Raw genomic sequence first — 21202 nt, 5'->3', positions numbered from 1 at the left:
CTGTGAAACAACTTGGATGATGTTCTTTTTTTTTTTTTTTTTTAGCTTTTTTTTAAATTTATTTATTTATTTATTAGAAGTAGACATATTATACAATGTTGTTACATATTATAGTAGAAAAAAAACTTTTCATATACATCAGTCATACATTATTAAAATTTTCCATTATCAATTACTTCTGCTTCTAGTATTTTTATTTTTTATAGAAAGCGAGAAAAAGAGGGTAGAAAGTTACAAATAAAAAAGAAAGCAAAAAAAAAAACACAACAGAAAAACAAGGGAGGTGGAATGGGTTACCTGTGATACATCAATGGAGATAGGTTCGTAGGTTATAAAGTATAGAGTATAGTTTTTCATCTGTTCCTGAGTTCAAGTTTCAGCTGGGTCCTCGTGCTGTGCCAGTCTATCCCTTCAGATAGTTAATGAATGGAGCCCAAATTTTATGGAAAAGATCTTGTTTGTCCATTAAGACAAGTCTAATTCTTTCTAAGTATAGGGTCTCCGACATTTCCGTAATCCACATTTTGATTGTGGGGGTTGTAGGGCCTTTCCAAAATTTTAATATTAATTTTTTTCCGGTTATTATACTGTAATTGAGGAAGTTTCTTTGGTTTGTTGTGAGTGTTAAGCTTTGTTCTGATATTCCAAGTATTATTAATTTTGTGTCTGGGTCCAGTTTTGTATTAATAACTTTTGAAGTTATTTCAAAAATATCTGTCCAGAAATGTTTAAGTTTTATACAGTTTGCAAAAGTATGTGTTAAATTAGCCTCTAAATGTAGACATTTATCACAAATAGGAGAGATTTGTGGGAAGATTCTATTTAGTTTTATTTTAGAGAAGTGTAGTCTATGTAAGACCTTGAATTGTATTAAAATATGTCTGGCATTTAATGAACATTGATGTATTTGTTGTAAACTTTCGTCCCACATATCTTTCGTGATAGGATGACCTATTTCAATTTCCCATTTGTATCTATGTAGTTCGGTCGGTGGTACCTCGTTATTTAGTAGGGTTATAAATATAAGCTATTAGTTTTTCAGTATTAGGATGCTTGTTCAGACACTCATCAAGAATTTCTGATTCCCTATTCTTGTAAACTTGTGTATTAGATTTAACATAATCTCTAATTTGTAGATATCTGAAAAAATTATTTGAGTGCAGTCCATAATTCAGTTGTAACTCTTGAAATGAAAGAAAAGTACCTTTCCCATAAAGATGTCCTATATTTTTGATTCAACTTGGATGATGTTCTATGACGTTATTTAAAGTAAGTCAATCCGCGGTTTATTAAATCCCCAGCTATTATTTTGTTGTGTTACCTTCTCCCGTTCTCACTCCCCCACCTTTTCAGTTCCACTGACACAAACAATACAGCATCTGTTCCTGACGAAGCTAGTGGCCAACTCGCCATCTTTTTTTTTGATAGGAGCCAATATTGCATTTAGTATGTGGGGGGTGGTAACACATGTTGAAAAGGGGTTCTGTATTGATAGCAATGATTAGACAGCTGCTCAGTGATCCACCGGGGGTTTGTTTAATTATTGACCTGTAGAATCGACATTGATCTTCTAACCTTCTCACGACCAGCTGTAATATGACGGAGACTCCTGATGGATGCTAGAGCTAATGGTTAAACATCATGACAAGCATATTAATGCAATTTCTTAACAATCATTATCTAATCCAGTTGAAACATAAAGTTAAGAAAGAAAATGCTGTAGTGGCAATTCCGGTAGGAAAATTAATTTATTTTTAAACCCATCTTTTGAATCAGCAGCCCACCACTCAGGATCTACGGTGTGGTGTCTGCTTCTGTGTGATTGTGTAGAGTCCCCACCTATCTTCTAGGCCCTGCTCCATGTCACAATAACATCCAACTTACACCAAACTTATAGTAAAATCATAGTGTCATGGATAATATAATCATAGTGCATGGAAACAGACCTTTCAGCCCAACTTGTCTAGTCCAGCCAAAATGCCCCATCCAGGTTACTCCCATTTGCCTGCATTGCCTATTTCCTTCGCTCCATAGATGCTGCTGCACCCGCTGAGTATCTCCAGCATTTTTGTGTACCTTCGATTTTCCAGCATCTGCAGTTCCTTCTTAAAAACTCTTACTTGTTGCAGTTTAGCAGGCCCATAAAGGCAATAACACACAAATGTTTTGATTTTTTTCAACACACTTTGACTTTTTCAAAAAGATAACAAAATATATTCTAGTGAGCAGTAATATTGGTGTGGTTTTCCATGTATCAGTAAGGCTTTTGACAAGGTCTCACATGGATAACTGGTCCAAAAAGTTAGAAGCAAGTTGGCAAACTGAATCCCACATTGACTTGGTAATAGGAGGGTGATGGTAATGGTGATGGTGGAGGTTTGTTTTTGTGATTGGAAACATGTGATCAGTGATGTGCCACAGTGATCAGTGTGGAACCCATACTGTATTTTTTAATATACACTAACAACGGATATGAATGCAGGAGGCATGATTGGTAAGGTTGCTGATGTCACAAAAGTCAAAGATATTGTTGATAGTGAGGGCAACAGTCTTAGGCTACAGGTTATGCCGTTCTTTTGGTAAAGTGGACAATGCAATGGCAGATAAAATGTAATCCTGATAAGTAGAAGATTATGCATTTTGGAACTAATTAGGATAGGATATACAGTCTGGATGGTAGGACTTTAATTCCAAAGATCCATGATGGCAACAGGTAATTGGATAAGATGGTGTAGAAAGCATATGAGATACTTGCCTTCATTAGCCAGGACTTAGAATATAAGATGTTATGGCACATTTTTGTAAACCATTGGTTAGAACATGGGTGGAGCGCTTTGTATCGTTTAGATCACCTCACCTTAGGATTCACTAAGATGTAACCTAGAAACTTGTTTTCCGTAGGAGAGGTGTCCATCGTTAGAGGGCATAGATTTCTGGTAAGGGATACAAGGTATAGAGGAGATCTGAGATCTGCAGGGATCGCTAGTCGACGTATGTTAGTTGGGCCGAAGGGCCTGTTTCCGAGCTGCATCTCTAAACGAAACCAGCTTTATACGCGGTCATTATCACGCCCTGGAGTGATGGGATATTCCCTGTAAATGTTGGTCTTGTTCGTCCCGTTAACAGGGGCGCCGGCACTCTCAGCATAACCCATCTGCCGCGGAATGTTGCATAGGTTCAGGGGAGGCGAACACGGGCGGTGAGTGGCAAGTAGTTTACTGACTATAACAAATGCAGCCTCGCCAAGTCAGGCTCCTGTTAACAGTGAACGAGTTACACCGCTCTGCAGTGGAGAGGTAGGCGATGGGACCAGGGACGGGCTGGACAGGATCGTTCCCAGGGCGAGTGCACTGCAAGGGCGACGGTTCCGGGCTGACAGCCCTCGCGGGTTTAAAGTTTAATTTTTACCCCCATTTTTCATGACGCAGAGATTCAGCTGAAAAAAACAATCGAAGTTGAGGTGGTTAATGGCCCGCGAAATCGCACCACTGGTATTTTCCGGATGGCAAAAGATAGTTAATAAATTAGACTCGAGTTAAAAAGCAACAGTGGTTGATTGCTTCATGCCACCTTTCCCTATTTAAAACCCCAGCTCCCAGTCAAAGCCGAGGGAATCACGGCGAGCTCGCTGGGCGCATCTACAAAGGCCACCATGCTGAAGAAACTGGTATGTGCGTCCGGGGATACAACACGTTCACTGCTGTTACTCCGGCCCTTCGCTGGGCGGATCCGTCTATCTCTTGGCTCTGCTAGCCCGGGTATGCGTGGGTAGTCACTGGTTGGCGTAATACTGGCATTCCCAGCGGCAAAGCACCGCCACTGAGGCGTGAAGGGTTTCACTGAGATCTCCAGATACCTGGTGCTTACGAATGTGGCATTTGTCTTAAGTATCTAACCCGTGGTGTACCGACCCAGAGGAAGTTTGATGGGATGGAGCTTCCCTTCCCCCCCCCCCCCCCCCCCCCCCCCCCCCCCCCCACTCCACTCCCACACCCCCCACTCCCACACCCCTCCTATGTCTCCTCAGTCTAACCTGTGCTGCATCTTCCCTGAGAGAGGTTGACAGGTGAGTGTGGAGAGAGCTCACTCTTTACGGACAATCTAACTCTTCCTGGCTGCCATCCGAGGACATGCGAGCGGGGAGTTTAAGATGAAGTGGAATGGTTGTGGGTGTTTGGTGGGAGAGTTCAGAGTGAGTGAGGTTTATCGGCTGTTCACAGCGCCGTACCTTCACCGGGGCTGTCATGGGGCAATGATCGCCGCTCCGAGAGATTCACTGTAAAAGGCAGGTGACCCATCTGTGTCGGGTAGATTCAAAATCCCGGCGATCAGAGGTACGGAACACAAACCAGCGCCAGCAGTGGGGAACAGCCGGACTCACAACGGTTTGGTTGATGTGGACTTCCGAGATCCCTCTCGCAGACACTGGCTGCTGCTGTCAATTGTTGATCGCCAAACAAGACACACAGCGCAGAGAGGACCAAACGTTTGCAGATAAAGAGCCCCGGCGACGCCTGTTAAGGAAGTTTGGTGCTGAAAAAATGTGGCCGAATAACTCGTGTTAGCCCTCTGCTTTCTCGGAACAAGCTCCGCCGCCAGGATTTAACCCCGGTGCCCTGACGCCCGCAATCAGTGCCCGTCCCAGGATGTGGGGTCGCTGGAAGTCCGGGTTACCCAGGCGATGCAGCCGCCAGCATGTAGCCGCATGGACCGGTCAGCCAAAGAACCACTGGCACTTGCTCAATAAAATCCATCGTCTCGCACTCCAGTTGCGAGCTGAGTGAATGGCAATATTACTGGAGATGGGGGTTGGAACTGCTGGATGACACTCAGCGCTGAATGTGGAGCGTAACAGTGGCGTATTTGGTAGAGTCGCTGCCTCACAGCGCCAGAAACCCGGGTTCGATTCTGCCCTCCGGCTGCTGTCTGTGTGGAGTGCGCACGTTCTCCCTGTGACCCGCGTGAGTTTCCTCCGGGGGCTCCGGCTTCCTTCCACACCCCAAAGACGTGCTGCTTTGTAGATGAATTGGCCTCTGTAATATGCCCCGAGTGTGTAGGGACTGGATGCGAAAGAGGAATAACATGTAACTAGTGTGAACGGGCGATTAATGGTTGGCATGGACTCGGTGGGCCGAAGGACCTGTTTCCAAACTGTATCTCCTGAACAATGTCGTATATTTCGAACCTAATCGAAGCGCAAAATTGATCTGAATATACCCGACGAATATGTTATTCTCTCTCCACAGATGCTGACCAAGCAGCTGATTTTTCCAGCGTTTTCTGTTTATATTACAGATTTCCAGCTCCTTAAACCTGATTATTTTCACAATGCTCTTCCGATCCATCATTATGTCAGAATAAACTAAATGTGCGTTGGGTTGTTCTGTTAAATATCACACTTTATGCTGGAACAGAGGCCAGACATTCAACGTTGAGTAAACATTCCCAGAGCATCCTCGGCTTCCGGGGGTTCAAGAATTCTGAAAAAAAGTTCTTAACGAAACGGGATGAGTTTGCTCCAAGCCTCGGTCTAAACAAACGTGTCTTTTGTACGAGGATGTCTACTTACGGGATTTAAAAACCAGGGCCCAATAATATAATGTGTTTAAGAAGGAACTGCGGATGCTGGAAAATCGAAGGTACACAAAAATGCTGGAGAAACTCAGCGGGTGCAGCAGCATCTATGGAGCGAAGGAAATAGGCAACGTTTCGCTCCATAGATGCTGCTGCACCCGCTGAGTTTCTCCAGCATTTTTGTGTACCCACAATAATATAATGGAAAGTACACCACCTCGTGCCGGCTTTCTACGCTAAACCTATTTGCCTGCATTCTCTATCCTGTCTAAACCTGTCCGGACGTACGTTGAACGTTGTAATTGCACCGACCTCCTCTGGCAGCTTTTCCCCCTGATAATCGCCATCCTCTGCAGTAAGAACTTACCCATCAATCTCTTTTAAATCTTCCCCTCTCAGCTTAAACCTATGCCCTCTAGGTCTAGACTCCCTTGCCCTGAGAAAAGAGATTATAACTATATATCATACCCATGCCATTTGTAATTTAAAAACCTATATAACTGAGTTGGATGATCAGCCATGATCATATTGAATGGCGGTGCAGGCTCGAAGGGCCGAATGGCCTACTCCTGCACCTATTTTCTATGTTACCTACATCATCCAAATCTCCTTAGAACTACAGCCCTCCGTTGGAAACAGCAGCCCCGCGAACTCTTCTGCACTCTCACTATTGTTACCATGTCTTTTCTCCAGCGTACCAACCAGAACGATACACAATACACCGAGTGCGGTCTATCTAATGTTTTGTAAAATCAACTTGACATCCCGACCCTTACATTCGGTACTTCGGCCCATAAAGGCAAGTAAACCAAATGCCTTTTTTACTACCCTATCCACCTGTGTCGCCACTTTCAGGGAGTTTTGGACTTGCATCCATAGCCTCTCTGTACATCAGCGCTCCTGAAGTCCCTGTCATTTACTCAACAGGTCCCATCAGAACCTGCCTTCCCAAAGTGCTTTACAGTATATTTCAGCGGCTACCCGGAAATCTAAGCATCTTCCATGTTTGAGTGAAATCAGGAGCGGCTCTGAATTAGCCGGAGGTACACAAAAAAGCTGGAGAAACTCAGCGGGTGCAGCAGCATCTATGGAGCGAAGGAAATAGGCAACGTTTCGGGCCGAAACTTTTTTAGCCGGATTTAGTTTTAATTTCGGAAATCTCCAAATCAGAAAACAGTTTACTTGGACTTTAGTCGTTCCAAATCCCTCGTTTAGATCATCATTCAAAGGAATAAAAACCCCATTGTAATTGCTATTGGTAGAAATAATAACAACGATAATTCTCAGATAAGCAAAATCTTATCTTAGAATTAATAAATGATATTACTTGTATTAGTATAATTAATTAACATAATTAATCACTTATAATGATATACTTCGAATTATAAGTAATACGTATCTTGGTATAAGTTATACGTACACGATAATTAAAGGTAGGCATAAACATAAACATGCGTATCGATGTATATAGAAAACACTTCGTCCTTTTTCGGTCGGAAGTATACGGTTTCTCAGCTACCCGCCCCGAGGTTGGCCGCAGCTCTTTTACCTGCCCCCCGCGCCTGATACTTTGTTGGACCTTGCCAGTGAGCAGAGTTGAACCTGTGTCAGAGCTCTCTCTCATCCATTCTGTTCACACTGCAGCTTCAGGGACGAATGCTTCTCGCACTGATCCTGGTGACCGGCATTGGGGGTGGCTTCCAATATGGATTCAACATGTCGTCTATCAATGCGCCTTCAGCGGTAAGTGGCTCCCGCTCGTAGCCAATGAGCAGATTAAATATATCGTCGGGATTTCACTAAGAACCACATGGACGGCGTTAGGGATTTGAATGGGACGGTGGATTAAGACAAAGCGCCCCCATACACTGAGTCTAGGGAGAGAGAAAAAACAGCCCAAGCGGGTAATCGAATACAGAAGCTTTAAGTCCCACACCATCAGGTTTGGGAATGGCTACATTCCTACAACTATCAGGTTCTTGGACCAACCTGCACAACCTTAAGTAGACACAAAATGCTGGAGTAACTCAGCGGGTCAGTTAACGCTTCTGGGCAATTAACGAAGTTCCAATCGGTTGACGAGACGGGGTCGAGAATACCACAGACAGGGCGATGTGAGGGAAAAGTGTCTCTGGTGAAACCTGGTGTTAATATTTTACCAGGAGACGCCGCACAGAGACAGAGGAGGGAAGGGGAACCAGATTCTCTGCCTCCACAGGGTTGAAGAAGGCGGCTCACCAGCACCTTGAGGGCTTTCAGGGTTGGGATTAAATGATGGACAAAAACAATCCCAGATCTGCAGCCGCTAAACTTCGAAAGTGATCGGGAGGTCCTGAGGTTGTGAAAAAAAGGCGCTTTAGAAATGCGCGTCTTCTTTGCTATTTTATGCCCAGATTGCTAATGTAAGGTTGTTTTATTTAATTACAATTGTGACGCAGTTCATTAAGGAATTCATCGCTGAGACGTGGTTCCAACGCTTTGACAAATCTGTGGACGGAACCACAGTGAAACTGCTCTGGTATGTAATCGTCTCAATTTATCCAATCGGAGGACTGCTTGGAGCCTTAAACGCCGGCCATCTCTCTGTCAAGTATGGGAGGTAAGGATTTGGTTGAAAATAGTGAGTACATATAATTTAATTGTTGTTGTCTTCCTGACCCAGGGTATTTGTTATCCCAGAGCCACTCACCGGGATGCAGGGTAGTGGGGCGGGGATTTAATCCAGGTGCCCCAATGGCCACAACTGCACGGATTGGGCATCTTGCATTTACAAATGTGCTACATGGCATGAGTTCAAGAGTAAAGGGTGCTTTATTGTCATATGTCCCAAACAGAACAACGAAGTTCTTACTGCAGCAGCCTCCGTGGCAGGTCATTATCAGTAGACTAAGCACGCACGTCATCCCATCCTCGCCAGTAACCGCAGATGAACACGTGACTTTGCCCCCATTTAGTGGCACCAATGCATTTCTGTTCCAGGAAGAACGCTTTGCTCTTCAACAACATTGTGGCCATCACAGCTGCAATTATCATGATGTTCAGCAAGAGGGTGCAGTCGTTTGAAATGATTCTGGTGGGGCGGCTCCTGTACGGGATCAATGCAGGTACCTGTCCTTCTGCCTTGGTTCAAGATGTGGTTTGTTGGTTTTGAGCTCACCTCTCATCCTGAGGTTAGCGAACACGTGAAAGACGCTCGTGCATTCAACCCGAGTAATTATTGGGTGCAGAAACCAGCAACGTTATGGAGCTCCAGCGTTTCTTTGAACTCATTTATAAGATGGGTTTGGCCTCCAGCCTCAACCAGCAGTGTTTCACCAACCAACGCCATCGGAACTGAGCGTTTGGGAAACTTTGGATCCTGTCCACATAGTTTCACATGTAGCTGTCCGTGGTGCTGAAGCGCCGCTGGCCGTGGCGTTCACATTAATGCCGCGAGTTGTACTTTGGGCAGGTTTAATGTTGCATTTATGGAGTGTATGTCATTGTTGAAAGTATTCCCAATTGCTGAAACGTTGGGTGATATAATATTGTATGGTTTACTAATAACTTTAATGTTGACTGGTTTACTCACATGGAATGAACGTTGTGAGTTTTACTGAGAGCTGAATGTGTGGGTTTTGTTTTCTGCGTTGTCACATGTGTCACTAATGATAGCATTGCCAGGTATTGCTACAATGTTGGCTGAAATGTAGATTGAGTTTCTGAAGTGTGGCGCGTTGGTGGGTAACTGGCGTTGCATGGGTCAGTACTGTTGGTTATTCCAGGCGACAACGCTGGGCCCGTTTCAATTGGAAACAAACCGGGTGTGCTCTTGATGGATGCATTGGTGGATAGATTGATTAATGATGGCTTTAATGTTGGGTATACTACGGATGTGTGTGATACTCAGCGTGTTATTGATCTCTGTTACATCAGTTGTTATTTGTGGCTATAATTATGCGAATTCTACACGTGGCTGATCTGATGTGTATGTTATTAGAAACTGTAATATTGGATGTGAAGACGAATGACAGGAATACCAGATATGGTATTAATGACGGTAATGCTAAGTATGGCCACGGAAACTGTAATATTGAGGTATTACTGATGCCGGCAACGTTTGGTGTATTCCTGTTGGCTGGAATGTTGGGCGTGTCGCTGAAGGTGTTCATGGTGTTTGGGGTACTGATGCCTTCAATGCCAAATTATTTATTCCTTGTGTAACGTCGGTTGAATCCCCAGTAACTGTAATACAGTTCGTGTTGTTATTAGCTGTAATCACTTGTGTATTACTGACGATTGTGATATTGGGTAGTTGTAACATTGGATATGTTAACGATTGATTTTATGTTCGATGGATTCCCGAAGGCAACTTTGTACTGAGAAATAATGATGATTTAATGTTTGTGGATTAGCTTTGGTGTAATGTTGCATGTTTTTACAGGTGGTAGCAGTGGTATCGGCGTTACTCGTGGTCTTCATAATGGTGTACTTCCGAGAATGGGTTACAATGTATCCCAATGGAATACATTGAGTATGTTACTGATGACACCGTGTTGCCAATGGAAGTAACATTGGCTGTGTAGTCGACGTCTGTAATGTTCGGAGTTTATTCATCATTGCTTTTGATGTTGGCTATGTAATCGGTGCCTGTAAAGGTAGGGGGTTATTATTGCCTGTAGTACTGGGTGGATTACTGATGGATTATTGAGCGGTGTCCCCAATTAGTGGGTGTAATTGATGGCCTTACAGTATGATCTTCCAGTGATCTCTATATATCAAGGTTGAATTTCAATTAGTAAAGTAAACAAAATGTGGCTAGACAACACTCACAGAATGATTGCTTTAGAATGCTTCATAGAGATGACCCTGCAGCGAGGGACTTTGCTTTGATCATCGCATGTTTTCTGCTATTTGAAGGCATTGGTCTCAACGTCCACAGTATGTACCTCGGGGAAAGTGCGCCGAAGGAGCTGCGAGGCCTCGTGTCCCTGACCCGAGCAATGTTCGTCGCTTTCGGTAAATTCTTTGGACAAGTGATTGGACTCAGGTAAACCTCTTAGTTTTTGTTCTTGCAAATCTCAATCAGCATTTATCTTTCGTCTGGTACCAAGGCAACCCCATGGTTGACAGACAGCTACTGGGGTCCCGGAGAGAGTGAGCCACAGTTTTATGTGAGAGTGAAATGGAATGTAGACACAGTGCCCATGGCTACCTTGATCTCCTGAAGGTGTCTCATGTTTGCGAGCAGATTCTCCACATAGTGCAAACTGCAAGTGGCATCCTTTGATGTATTCAAGAGAGATTTCGATATAGCTCTTAGGGCCAACGGAATCAAGGGATATAGGGAGAAAGCAGGAACGGGGTACTGATTTTTTGCTGATTTGCCATTATCATACTGAATGGCGGTGCTGGCTCGAATGGCCAAATGGCCTCCTCCTGTACACATTTTCTATGTTTCTACCCTGAGAGACGTCGTGGGAGGACAATAATAAAACATTGACCTCAATCTAAAGAAGGAAATGTTAGTACAGACATCTAAATAATGGTCAAAAGGTAGACGTTATCGGTCTACATTAAAGAGGACAAATCGATGGAGAGGCTGTGGAAGAAATGTTGTAGATTGTGGTTCAGAGGACTGTGCTAATTCCGCAATGTCATGAATCACCAACGAGCCCCCCCCCCCCCCCCCCCCCCCCCCTACCGCCTCTGTGGCTATAAGACCCTCACCTGACATTGACTGTTCCATAACTGTTCGTGCCAAACTGGGACTCCCCCATGTTTATTTGAATCTAAAGTTTGGAGAGTAACTTACACACACGAGAATTACAACTGGACAAGGGTTTACACTCATAGTCATAGAGTGTGGAAACAGGCCCTTCGGCCCAACTCACCCACACCGCCAACAATGTCCCAGTTACACTAGTCCCACCAGCCTGCGCTTGGATCACATCCCTCTAAACCTGTCCAATCCATGTACCTGTCTAACTGTTTCTTAAACAATGGGATAGTCCTTGCCTCAACTACCTCCTGTTGGCAGCTTGTTCCATGCACCCACCAGCCTTTGTGGCAAAAGCTTACCCCTCGGATTCCTAATAAATCTTTTCCCCTTCACCTTGAACCTATGTCCTCTGGTCCTCGATTCCACTACTCTGGGCAAAAGACTCTGTGCATCTACCCAATCATGGTTTTGTACACCTCTATAAGATTTCCCCTCATCCTCCTGCGCTCCATGGAATAGAGACCAGCCTACCAAACCACGTCCTGTAGCTCACACCCTCTAGTCCTGGCAACATCTAACCCTTTCAAGCTTGACAATATCTTTCCTATAACAATGTGCCCAGAACTGAAAATAATATTCTAAATGCGGACTCACCAACGTCTTATACAACTTATGCAGAATGATCTGCGTTGGAATGGTCAGACTCATCATGCAACGGTGAAAGCAACAGGTGTCCTAAACTTTCTGAGGTGCAACTTTCATCATTGTTCAACTTCTGTCAAGGAGAAGCTATACCTCACCCTCGTTAGACCTCATTTGGACTACGCAGTTGCAGCATGGGACCCATACACAAATAAAAACATTTCTTCCATCGAACGTGTCCAAAGACAGGCAGCTCGATTTGTTACTAACACGTATGAGAGAGAAGCGAGTGTCACCAAACTTCTGAATTGTCTGGGGTGGAATCCTCTCCAAGACAGACGTGAAGCTCACCGTTTGACCTGTTTTTACAAAATGTTAAATGATCAGCTCGACATAGACTACAAGACCTACAAACCCAAACCAATTAGGAGCAGACGAGGGCATTCGATCCAATTTGTGATCCCAGCTACAAAGACAGATGTATACAGCAATTCGTTCTTCCCCCGCACAATTAAAGCATGGCATAATCTCCACCCAACTTTAGTTACCCAACCAGATGCAACTAAATTTAAAGTAACTCTTTCTTCCCAATAACCCTTTCTGGCTTAAGCCCTCCCTTCACCACCTCCAGTTTAAATTCCATTTGGAATATTTTGGAGGACCAAGAAACCAAGAACCAAGAACTGCAACACGACCTCCCAACTTCTATAATCGATACTCTGACTGTTTCGCCGGTACTTCAACTTGCATCTATATAACAAACCATATAACAATTACAGCACGGAAACAGGCCATCTCGGCCCTACAAGTCCGTGCCGAACAATTATTTTCCCTTAGTCCCACCTGCCTGCACTCATACCATAACCCTCCATTCCCTTCTCATCCATATGCCTATCCAATTTATTTTAAAATGATACCAACGAACCTACCTCCACCACTTCCACTGGAAGCTCATTCCACACTGCTACCACTCTCTGAGTAAAGATGTTCCCCCTCATGTTACCCCTAAACATCTGTCCCTTAATTCTGAAGTCATGTCCTCTTGTATGAATCTTCCCTATTCTCAAAGGGAAAAGCTTGTCCACAATCTAAATTAGATAAGTTGAAAGCAATGTGTGTGTTTAAAAAAAAATAATTGTTTGGAGAGTGTTACTTTCTACTTTACTGGCTTTAGATATTTGTTAAATTTAGATGTAAATGAAAAATAGTTAAGTGCATTGTCAATAAAAGTTAATGTTGCAATGACTATGTCTTCCAGTAGTACTGATTGGATGACTCTGGTCCATGTTGGTTACTGCCATTGACATCTCTTGTCTGTTGCATGCACTTGACCTTCCACAGGGAGATTTTGGGCACAGAGACAGCTTGGCCATTGTTGTTGGCCTTCAGCGGAATCCCTGCTCTCATCCAGCTCATCCTCCTGCCCTGGTTCCCAGAGAGCCCCCGGTACTTGCTGATCGACAAGGGGAATAAAGACTTGTGTATGGACGGTGAGTAGAGGCGGGGAGGTTGTTCTCTATTGGGACTGGGGCTCTGCATGTTGCTGCTGCCAAAATAATCAATTGTCCCGATGGCAGCAGGTTCGTTCCTGCGACCACCGGCTGACCTCAATACATCCACAAGGGCCAGAGAGTGAAACTTAAGACAGGGTCAGTCCGCTCTGAACCAAGGCACTTTTTGTTTAGAACCCCCGCGAATGGCTGCGCTGCATCCTCCGGGTTCTGTGGCAATCCCCGCGCCCTATTGAGGAACCAGAGCAGGTCATTCACAAGACTATTATCAGATTTGAAAAATGACTCTCGACACATAACGAGATATTAGGGCAGATGACCAAAGATAGGTTTTAGGGGGGTGGGAGAGAGGCAGAGAGGTTTGGGAGGAATCAGAGATGAGACATAGTCCAGAGTTGAGGCCAGTGATGGGAGGACAGAACAGGGGATAGAGATGTGGAAGTAAACGGACTGTGTAGCCGGGACTATTCAGGCTCCCCAGTATGGACTTTTCCGCTGCGGCTTTCAGTTTCCCCCCGTCCCGATTTATGAAACTTGTGTCTCCATCGTTGTGTTGCATCACAGCGCTCAGAAGACTATGGGGTCAGGGAGATTTCTGTGAGGAGGTTCAGGACATGGAGGCGGAACAAGCTGCTACAAAAGGCGAGCGACTGAAGACCGCCCGGGAGCTGTTCCAGGATCGCTCGGTGCGGTGGCAACTCATCACCAACATTATGCTGACTGTTGCAATGCAGCTGTGTGGCATCAATGCGGTGAGCGGCGAAGCGATTTATCAATCGGCATGTGCTTCATTTAATGCGGGGGATGAAGAGCCAGGCTGAGGGAGGACACAAACACATACATACATCCACACGGGCAGAGAGGCACACACAAGCACACACAAACAGAAACACACAAACAGGACATACCTTTAGAAAGGAGACGATGAGGAGTTTCTTTGCCACAGATGAATCGATGGAATTCATTGCCATTCATTTAATTTTAAAACAGAAATCGACAGATTAGTAAAGTTATCGAAGGTTACGAGGACAAGGCAGAAGAATGGGATTGAGAGGGAAATATAGAACAGCCATGATTAAATGACGAAGTAGACTCGATGGACCGAATGGCCTAATTTTGTTCCTATCACCTATGAACAAGCACAGACACATGGACAGTAGTGGTGGGAAAGTATTATTCTGGCTGGAGCTCTGTGACCAGCTGAGTTTTGCCAGCATCTGTGCTGGGACCTCTGTGGTTTGTAAGTTAACGTGAATTTTTTTGTTGCGGACATTGAGGAAGGCTGACAAAGTATAGAGGGAGACATAGATCAACCACAGAAATGGGTAGATAAATAGCAAATGGAGTTTAATCCAAGCAAGTGAGAAGTATTGCAGTTTGAGAGGTCGAATGTAAGGGGAATATACAGTTCATGGAACTGTATGTGTGACTGTGCGTGTGTTGTCAGTGTGACTGAGTGTGTGTTGTCTCGATGAAATGAGGATCTTGACTTTATTGACTTTCTGCCCCATAGATCTATTTCTATTCCTCTGAGGTGTTCCAGGAAGCCGGAATTCCTGAATGGACAATACCATACGTGGTGGTGGGGGCAGGTGCCACATTACTGCTCACATCAGTGATCAGTGTAAGTACTGTGGGCAGGAGATAGGGGCCACAGTGGGTGGTGTTGGGGGCAGCTTCACACTCTCAGCTCCCCTTCCACTGAAGCATCTGAAGTCCTATTGTTGTTTTGCACAGGGACTGTTCATTGAGCGAGATGGGCGAAAGGCCTTGTTGTGGAAAGGATATGGCCTAATGACTCTCTGGGCAGCCTTGCTGTGCGTCACTCTGCCCCTGCAGGTGAGTATTACCCTGTGTGCAATTCCCATTCGTGGAATCAGAGAATTTAGAATGGTTAGCGCTCACAGAAATGGCCAATTGGCCCTTCGTGGCCATGTCAGTTCTCCATCGGGGCAAGTAGCTAGTTCTACCCACGTCCACCCTCCATAGCTTGGAACTATTTATTCAGTCTTTATCCACTTCCCTCTTGAAGGCCATAATGAAACCTGTCTCCTCACATCTTCTGGCAGTGGTTCCAGATTCAAACCACATGCTGCATAAAAAAGGTTTGTGCTCATGTCACCCTTAATTCTCTTTCCCTTTGGCTTATACCCGTGATAACAGGTCCTTGACCTCACCACTAAAGGAACAGCCCCCACTCTCCACTCTGTCCAGACCCTTGTTGTTTTATATACTTCTATCTATCTCTCCTCAATCTTCTCTTCAAACAAGACCATGTTCCCCAATCTACCTTTGCAACTGTAACCCCTCAATGCACAACATATTCTTATAAACCTTTTCTGGACTCTCTGTAACAGTCACATTTTTGTAAAATGTGGTATGAATTGAATTGAACACAATCTTCTATTTGAAGCTGGACCAGTGTTTTATGCAAGTTCAGCAGGAGTTCCTTGCTATTAGATGTTCTGCCTCTATTGATAAAACCCAGAGTGGTGTGCGTATATATTTGCTCAACCTGCGCTGCTACTTGCAATTACTTTTGCACACATTTCTCCCGGTCCCTCTGCTCTTACACCCCAGTTAGAATAGTATCGTTTATTTTAAATTGCCTCTCCCCATTCTTCCCACTAAAATGCATGACTGACATTTCCCCACATTAATTGTAATCTTCCGTATAGGTACCCGTTCCACCAGCCAGTTAATATTCTGCTGCAGTCTACGACTGACCTCTTTGTAGTACAAAATATTGCCATGGTTAATGTTATACATATTTTGAAATTGTTGCTGGCAGCCCCAGTTTCTTTAATATAGATGAAAAAGAACAATGGCAGTGCCAATGGTTTATATTTTGAATAACAGAAATACGTGAGTTAGTTACATGGGACAATACTGCATGGCTCGTGTGCATGTTGTTCTATCTGTGCACCAATGCGTTCCACTGACAGGATACAGGATTCAGTAAAAGGGGTTTTCATGCCAGGCATCATAACATGCCTGGTTGAGGTATTATGACCAATGCTATGCCAACGTTTATTTTTTATTCTCCTTCCTTACTTTGATGCTATTTGCAGCTGCATTTGGTAAAACCTGGTGCTCCCCAGATCTTCTTTGACACATATTAATATCGTCAACATAATTGAGCAAGGTAAAAGTTCCAAATATGTGGAGGAGCCAGCACATAGAAAGGAGGAGGATAGTATAAGCAACAAAAATACGGAGAAGCTGACAGAGGGAGCAGAGCAGCAGCAGGTGGAATTTAATAGGGAGAAACATGATGTTTGGTGGAAGGAAGGAGAGATGATATAGACCGAAGGCATGTCTGAGCAGTGGGACCTGGGTGGACACACAATGGACACACAAGAGGCTACAGATTCACCCTTTTGAAAGAGTCTCAAGGCCCTAGAGTAGGTATAGAAATTATTTACTACAATATTTTAAGGATGAATGAGTTCAGCTGTAAGATTTGAATAAAAAGGTGTAGGTTATTCAGCTTGGATTAAATAAGCTGAGAGGTGATTTGTTGGAGGTGTACAAGGTATAACGGGGTTAGATGGGGTAGGTAGAGGGAAACTGCTCTCATGAACTGATTAGGAGCATATATTTGATTTTCTGAGTAGAAAGCCTTTCCATTTGGAGTGGTAATGGTGTTCGCAGGGTGAGCCAGCATACGTGGATACATGGAACGAGCTGCTGGAGGAGGTAGTTAGGGTAGGTATTATCATAATGTTTAAGAGACATTTGGACAGGTACAGGTACATGGATAGGATAGGTTTAGAGGGTTATGAGCCAAGCATGGGCAGGTAAGACTAGTGTAGATGGGGCATGTTGGTCAATGTGGGCAAGTTGGGCCAAGGGCTTGCTTCCATGCTGTATGACTCTGATGGAAGCGGGCATGGTTTTGATGGGCCAAATGACCTGTTGCTGTTCTGTAGCTGTTTGACGATTGCTAATGAGTGATTTCCCTTGTGTTGCAGCATCAGTTCACCTGGATGCCGTACTGCAGCATATTCCTCATCTTTGCCTATATTTTCAGTTATGGCATTGGCCCTGGTGAGTTGTTCAGGGAAACGACAGGGGCAAGGAGCGGGGATTGAAGGGAGGGTGTGGAAGGTGGAATGGCCAGCATTGCCGAGTCACCTGGACAGTCCGTACTGATGCTGCGATTCTTTGCTTTTCCAGCGGGTGTGACAGCAATCATTCCCTTCGAAATCTTTACTCAGCCGTACCGGCCAGTGGCCTTCATGATCAATGGCTCTTTCCAGTGGCTGGGCCTCGTCGTCATGGGAATGAGCTTCCCATTTATTGTGGTAAGTATGGACACAGATAAATCCTGGAAAAGGAAATCTTTTCACTCTGGTAAGGACACAATGTTCTGAATCAAGTAGCACATTTGGAGATCATGGATAGGTTACATTTCGGATCGAGACTATAGTTCCAGTGGTAACTAAGGTTATCGAGACACAATCCTTCAAGCCTGTTTTATCATTCAATTACTTAGTTCCTTCCACCTGCTTTGGTTCCACCTCAGAGATGGAGTCATCCCTGACCCCGAGAGGTTGCTTGGGAGAACAATGCATAGAAACATAGAAATTAGGTGCAGGAGTAGGCCATTCGGCCCTTCGAGCCTGCACCGCCATTCAATATGATCATGGCTGATCATCCAACTCAGTATCCCGTACCTGCCTTCTCTCCATACCCTCTGATCCCCTTAGCCACCAGGGCCACATCTAACTCCCAGAGGCAATTCCCTCTGCCTTCAAAGTCCATCCTCTGTAAGACAATGAATGAATTTTGCCGGTAATTTGTAATACATAGACACTATTATGCAAGCCGCCCGGATTGCATCACTTGGCATTAAGTCTCCTCCGTTACGCCCAGCTGCTCTTCCCGTTACTTCGTCAACAAATGATTACTGTTGAACAAGCACAACCTCCCTTTTAGAAATGTGCATCCCTTTTCAGTTTCTAACTTTTCATAACATTTTTGAGTTAAAGATTTCATTATATCTCCTGTCATTGTTAAACTAATTGAATGATGTGACCTCTTAATTAGAGGAACCACTCTAAATGCCTGCCAGTCTTCAGATACTATTCCTCTCTTCTTATGTAAGGGACCATTGATAATGCCCCTGCTATGTTTTCAATTACTTATTTTAATGACAATGCTTTCTTTGACACCATGTTCCTGCACTGACTCCATATCCCTCAATTCATTCACTTTTTTATAAATCTAATCATTTGAACATACTCATTGATTGAGTCTCCGCTGTTCTTTTGGGTAGAGAATTCCAAAGAAGTCCTACATGGCCAGCCCCCGTACGATCATCTCCCCCTGATTTCCATCCCTGAGCCAGGGCATTCATCCTCCCTGCGTCTGTTTAGTCAAATTCCATAACAACTTTGCATGTATTTGTATGCTGTCCAATACTTATCCTTTAGCCAGAAGACGTATTCCATTTATTCTGTCCAACTTTGTTGAAACTTGGATGTATGCAAAATCTTTATCCCTATGGGCTGGTTTTCAGTAACTGATGACCTTAGTATAATAGTGAAGAGCAATCAGAGGGGCAAATTTGTTGCATGTTTGTTTGAGTGATGCTTCATAGACGACGGCCTTTCCTCAGCCTGTGCTCTCTTGCTTTTCCAGGAGGGATTGGGCCCGTTCTGCTTCCTGATATTCCTGGGTGACTGTTTGATCATTGCCGTGTTTGTCTTCATTATTTTGCCGGAAACTAAAGGGAAAACCGTTCTGCAAATCACGGAAGAATTTCGGAAAATAAACCGGAAGAGGATGGGAGGTAGCTCGGTAGCAATTCGCAGGAGGGTCTCGCAGATCGTTCCAGAGGTCTTTGTTATTGCTACCAAATTGTAAGAGGTTGGCATCAAAAGCTGCGATTTATTAGCCGCTGGAAGCGGGTGGGTGAGATGCAGCTCTGACCTCCGAACTCTATGTTGGCTGCATTTCCAGCCAATCAGCGGACAATTGTCATTGTGAAAACGTTTTCTACAACTGGAATCGCATAAGGGCCAGGCACACAGGGTCTGGATGTTGGATTTGTTATATATTTGAACAGATTGGGCCAAAAATCAAGGTTCTAAGTAGCTTGACTGCATATGCCTTTTGCTGTTAGCTGGGTTGATTCACATGTGTTCTCAGTTGAATTGTTGATGTGGCTTGTCAACTTGAAACGCAAAAAGCCTACATCAACGTGGCATAAAACCAAAGTGCCTTTTGCAGTCTCAGAGTGAGCAGAAGCATTTTATACCCTGGCCAGTTGTTGTTGTTCACGAATAAGACATTTGTCTATAATATTGCAATGTGTATGGAAATGGTGGATTAGACCAATCTGGGTTCAAATGGTGCTTCCACACAGGGACAGATGTGGAGAGATGCTGTTGCATATGGTTTTTGATTTTCAAGACTCTCTTTTCTGCTTTGTTTCCTCCATTCTAGCTTCCTCTAGCGCTGCTTTTTAAGCACTTATGGCAAACAGGGCAATCTGAACAAATGCTTGTTGTTCCCAGTGAAGTGTGCCAATCTCTTCAGGGATGTTCTAAGAATGTATTTGAATCTCTTTTTCTGTCCACCACATGATCAGTTGCGCTCACTTAGTTCTCCATAAAGTAGCATCTTTGGTATTTGTTAGTAGACGTTCTTCCGACATGCCCTGGCAAGTAACTAAGGAGACACAAGGAACTGCAGGTGCTGGAATCTTGAGTAAAACACAAAGTGCAGGAGTAACTCAGTGGGTCTAGCAGCATCTAGTAGGAAGGGTCCCGACCCAAAATGGCACCTATCCATTCCTTTCACAGATGCAGCCGGACCTGCTGAGTGAAAACATAGAAACGTTCAGCACATTAATAGATTTATCGGCCCACAATGTCTGCACCAAACATAATGCCGAGCTAAACTAATCTTATCTGCCTGCACATGATTCCTACCAATCATACTGCAGCAACAACCTGTGTTCATGTCACTCCACCACGGGCATAATAGTGAGAAGATAAATGATACATAGAGAAATTACGATAAATTATAGGTAGACAAAAACTTTTTTCAGAAAATATACATTATTCATAATATATAAATAGAATTGGGACATGTCTTTTTCCATGTCCCTTCTATCATTCATTCAATGTAATCTCTTATAAAGCATCCATGCCACTTAGATTTCCAGGTTGAGAAAGATTATTCAGCATACTTCTGTTTCTGTTCCTCTTGGTCTCTCTCTTCACCAACAGCAGTTGTGGTTGTTGCAGCACATGCAGGTTCATGTGACACATCGACAACTCAACGTAACTCGTTTATGAACCTAAGATGTTGAGTTTACATTGGCACTACTCAGGAAGGCCCTTCCAAAGAATTCAGTACTTACGTTAGTGTATGAGCACTCTGATGATGTTTCTTGTTGAGCTCCAGGCTCAACAGGTTAATTTTGACAGGAACCTAAGCCATTTATTTGTCATGGGAGTGCGCTCCCAATCCTGTCTGACATTTTCAAGTCTATTTATTTGATTAAATAAAAGATTGATGCAGTTGGTATTGAGGAGCCAGTCATCTCTCTTGAGATCTTCTCCGCCTCAAAGCAACTCGAATGGGGTATTGAGTGGAGGTGGGCTTTCTACTTTCCCATCAATGCTAGGCTGCATCACAGTGCTGTATCACTGGGCTCCTGGTGCATTCTGATCTATGTTCCATATTTATTGTTTACTGTTTATTAGTTAATATTGTACAACATTATGTCAAACTATGACTTTAATCTATTGTGAAAAGA

The 21202-nt window shown here is 44.1% G+C and overlaps 1 protein-coding gene across 1 annotated transcript; it reads left to right on the top strand.

Annotated features, from left to right (window-relative positions):
* Positions 1–2472: 2472 nt before the first annotated feature.
* slc2a11 (solute carrier family 2 member 11) lies at positions 2473–20112 on the top strand. Its single transcript, XM_033043029.1, has 13 exons — positions 2473–2562; positions 3593–3667; positions 7186–7317; positions 8013–8173; positions 8554–8678; positions 10474–10603; positions 13259–13407; positions 13993–14180; positions 14942–15052; positions 15166–15267; positions 17403–17478; positions 17608–17735; positions 19075–20112. Exons 1-13 carry the CDS (start codon positions 2473–2475, stop codon positions 19297–19299), a joined length of 1692 nt encoding a protein of 563 aa, XP_032898920.1. The 3' UTR covers positions 19300–20112.
* The last annotated feature ends 1090 nt before the right edge of the window (positions 20113–21202 follow it).

This window comes from Amblyraja radiata, chromosome 25, assembly GCF_010909765.2.
Source record: "Amblyraja radiata isolate CabotCenter1 chromosome 25, sAmbRad1.1.pri, whole genome shotgun sequence".
Taxonomy (NCBI): domain Eukaryota; kingdom Metazoa; phylum Chordata; class Chondrichthyes; order Rajiformes; family Rajidae; genus Amblyraja; species Amblyraja radiata.
The sequence above is the reverse complement of the archived record's forward strand: the minus strand, read 5'-3'. Positions and strand labels throughout refer to the sequence as shown.